At 44.1% G+C, this 3852-nt stretch overlaps 1 protein-coding gene across 1 annotated transcript; it reads right to left on the reverse strand.

Annotated features, from left to right (window-relative positions):
* Positions 1-538: 538 nt before the first annotated feature.
* LOC104524693 (melanin-concentrating hormone receptor 1-like) lies at positions 539-2286 on the reverse strand. The gene is made up of 2 exons (XM_010167652.2): positions 2082-2286; positions 539-1533 (listed from the first exon to the last, which is right to left on the reverse strand). The coding sequence occupies exons 1-2, from the start codon at positions 2164-2166 to the stop codon at positions 539-541; spliced, it is 1080 nt and encodes a 359-aa protein (XP_010165954.2). The 5' UTR covers positions 2167-2286.
* Positions 2287-3852: the final 1566 nt, after the last annotated feature.

The raw sequence follows: 3852 nt of genomic DNA on the forward strand, positions 1-3852 counted from the left end.
CTTAAGGATGTCATGGAGCTGGTGTGTTAGAAAGGAGATGGAAACACGGTTGTCTTCTTGTTTAAAATCTTCATGAAGTGTGTTATGGTCTTGAATCATGTTTTGGGGATAAAAAAAATGATCCAGAATAGTCCAGATTCCTTCTTGCCTCCTTAAAGCTTAGGGCAAGAAATACATCTGAAACTCCCCAAGTGTCAAATGGTGGCAGTGTCTCAGATCTGGACTGGGGGTTGCTGCTTGTCTGGGGTTTTGCACCAAAATATTTTTAGTATGTGGGTTAGTCTAATACAATGTCTGAAAGCTTTTCATCTCCCGGGAAGAATATAATTTATAGCTGTCAGGGAAGATGTAAATAAGAATACAAGGTGAAACAAAGCTTCTGCCTAAATGCTGCTGCTACTTTGTCTCCAGGCCAGGTAAAGACCCATCCCACAGGAGATGTGGTGCATGGTGCTCACCTGTCTGCTGCTGCCTGTGTGTTCACTTGGGATAGGAGAGTCTCTGCATGTGGGACATACCCCAATTGCTGCCAGTCTTGCTACCTGCCAGAGACGGACACCAAATGCAGCAGTGGCTGCCCTGACTCAATTGCATCCCCTCGAGTGTTTTTGCTGCCATGTGGGGAAGCCTGCCCTACAGCTGCTGGCCTTACAGGGACCACAAGCTGCCTCCGGAAATTTTGGCCCAGCAAGATGTAGATGAAGGGGTTCAGACAACTGTTGGCATAACCTAGGCTGATAGCCACGTTGTAGGCATAGTAAAAAGGCAGAGTGGGGCGAGTCATGGCGAGCTGGGCCAGTTGCAGGATGTGGAAAGGTGCCCAGCAAACGAAGAAGGCCACGCAAATGGCAATTGCTGTACGGGTCAGTTTTTTTGTTCGTGCCCTGGTGCATCTTTGGCTCATCAGCGCTTCTGAGGACCTGGCCATCTTGAGCAGGATCCTCCTGTAGGCCACCGTGATGAGGGCAAAAGGGATGGCAAAGACCAGGAAGAATTGGTAGAGAGTGTACCAATAAATGTCCCTCTGTGGGTCTGGCAGACAAATCCCACATCCTAGCAGACCTCCAGGCAAAGGGATGAGCTGAGCATACATCCACACAGGTGTAATGCTGAGGAAGGAAAGGGCCCAGAGCACACAGATGACAAGGATTGCCACAGGGCGCTTCCTGAAGCGAGTGGAGGTGAAGGGGTAGACGGTGGCCAGGTAGCGGTCGATGGACATAGCGGTGAGGATGTAGGTGCTGGTGAACTGGCTGTTGGCATCCAGGGCAGTGATGATTGTGCACATTGTCTCCCCAAAGTGCCAGGCTCCATTCCCCAGCAGCTGGTGGATGAGGAAAGGCATGCCTAGGAGGAAGAGCAGGTCCACCATGGAGAGGCTGATGATGAAGATATCTGGGACACTACTGCTAGGGCTAGATTTCTTTAAGACTGTGTAGATAACCAGGCTGTTACCAATAATGCCCAAGAGGCAGATAATGCCAAACAGAGTGGGCATGATGAAGCTGCCATAGCTCATCCTGCTGGGGTCACCTGCAGAGACAAGCGTAGGCAGGAAAAAGTCAGCTGTGCTAGGACAACTGGTGAGGACATGCCTTGTGGATATTCTGGCTTCTAACAATGAATGTTCTGAATGTAAGCAATAGTGGATTTCTTAGGTGTATGTAAGGTGAGGAAGGGCTTTTTGTGTGTGGCTGTGTCTAACAGCACACGGGCACTTTCTCAGCAACTTTCACACATGTATACGTTAAAACGTGTCTAATTAAATGTGCCACTCTTCCCTTCATATGCATGAACACAAACACATTAACAATAGAATGAAAGAGCACCAGTGTGTATATCATCCCATATATGTGCATGGAGACTCTTTCAAATGCATAGATATATAATGAATATATGTTTCAATAGATATATTCATATTTCTGATACATATGCTGCTCAACTGTGTGGATATTAATATTCATATTCAGGCTTTCTTCAAAACTATCTCACATAAGAGATTTTTTTTCTTCCCTCCTGCCTACACCTATTACAGTTTATATACTAATGTATATTTTCACTTACCTGTTTATTGCACTTACCAGGCAGAGAAAAGTTTCGAACAGCCTTAGAGCTGTCAGGGATGCAGCTGTTCAAGCTCTCAGTGTGATTTGTTTTAAAATCCATCCTTCAGGAAAAATTGGTCCCCATCAACAGCTTGACAATGTTAGTGTTTAATGTTGAATGAATAAAGGTTGCTGATTCCTTGGAGGTCTGTGGGGCTGCTCAGAAAGCCAGTGCTTTAAGCATCAGCAGAGGCTGTTCACGCAGGTGAAGAAGCAGCTCCTCCCCTCCCTGTATCGCCACCAGGCAAAAGTGACACCAAGATGTACTGAGGCAGAGCCTGTCACCAGGCTGGCAGTGGTGTTGGAAATACTCTTGCAGGGACAGCACATCTTAGTTTTAGTGCTGAAGGCAGCGAATCAGGATCCACTGATGGACTAAACAATGAACTTGTGCTCTGGGGAGGTAAATTGGAGCCTGGAAGTGAATAAAATCCACAAAATAAAAGGATGGGTAGCCAGCACTCAAGAGCACATTTTGCTTTTATGGTCTAAATGAGTATAAATCTCTCAATACTATTCTGCAAAGAATCATCTTAACCTAAAGTCAAGTTTGCAGCAAGATTTGCTAAGCATAGATTGGGGTTAATCTCTTTAGATTCTGAAGTAAGATCATCCTAAAGTGGAAAGGCACAAGCTGTGTGATTAAGTATGTGAAAATCTGGTAATGTCTGGCTATGCCTGGGATAAGCTGCAGCACAGATGATAAACAGTATCATTACTTCCCTCCTGTGAAGTGCTTTCTCCTTTTCAATTCATTTTGAGGTCTCAAGCACAGTAATAAAGAGCTATATATGTTTCATTTTAGGCAGACTGATAGAAGAGAATAGGAGATAAATAAGGGATTTATTTTCAAGGTGTGTTTGAAATTACTGCAGTTTGGTATGTAAAACAGGCAAAACACTGGAAACATAAAATAAATGAGGTGGTGACTGTGTTATGATCAAGTCACACTGATCTCTGCCTTACTTCCCTCATAACCATTATTTCCCTCTTAGCAGCCAGTAAACTCCTAGATTGAAGGCATTAGAAAAGAAAGAGTAAGATTTGGGAAGTAACTTTAAACTCAAACTGTATCCTGATGATGGGAGCTAGCAGTCTGGTGAAAGGCAGGAAGGATTCTGTAATGGCCAGGATGCCATTTCAAGGCTTACTTTTTGCTAGCCAGGATTTCTAGCACTTAGGAAGAGTTATTTCAGTACTTCATAGCTCTTAAAAGCACACCCCAGTCCATTTGCACAAGGGATAATATATTCCATTTGCCTACTGGTGCAAAATGCCTCCTTCACCCCAATGCCCCCAGCATGCTACCTCGTTGGAGTCTCTTCATTTGCAAACACCAGTGTTCTTCAGTTTTTCTGCAGTTCAGTGAATGCACTGGGGAATTTGCTTTTAGGTTGTATTACCTACAGCTGTGATGTGCATCACTGGGCAGCACCACACCACTGTTAAGAACAGCATTCTGTTTTTTAATCCCCACTGATCCTCCCCTGCAGGAAAATGGCAGAGCTCTACTGTAACTGACCACAGCTGCAGATTTGATCCTAAAGTTGGGATAACAGCCATGTAAAAGAAAAAAAAGGTACATATATTCATGGTAAATCTTTGTTCCATCTTTTACACGGATTTTTCCATGCTGTATGTAATGTAAACAATGTCACATCACTAGTTTTTCTTACAAGGAAAGTAGAGAAAGTACTTTTCCTGGGTTTGGCTTGTTTATTTTTTTTCTCCTACTACTTGTATATTA

The sequence above is a fragment of the Antrostomus carolinensis genome, unplaced genomic scaffold (genome assembly GCF_000700745.2).
Source record: "Antrostomus carolinensis isolate BGI_N321 unplaced genomic scaffold, ASM70074v2 scaffold17005, whole genome shotgun sequence".
NCBI classification, from domain to species: Eukaryota; Metazoa; Chordata; class Aves; order Caprimulgiformes; family Caprimulgidae; genus Antrostomus; species Antrostomus carolinensis.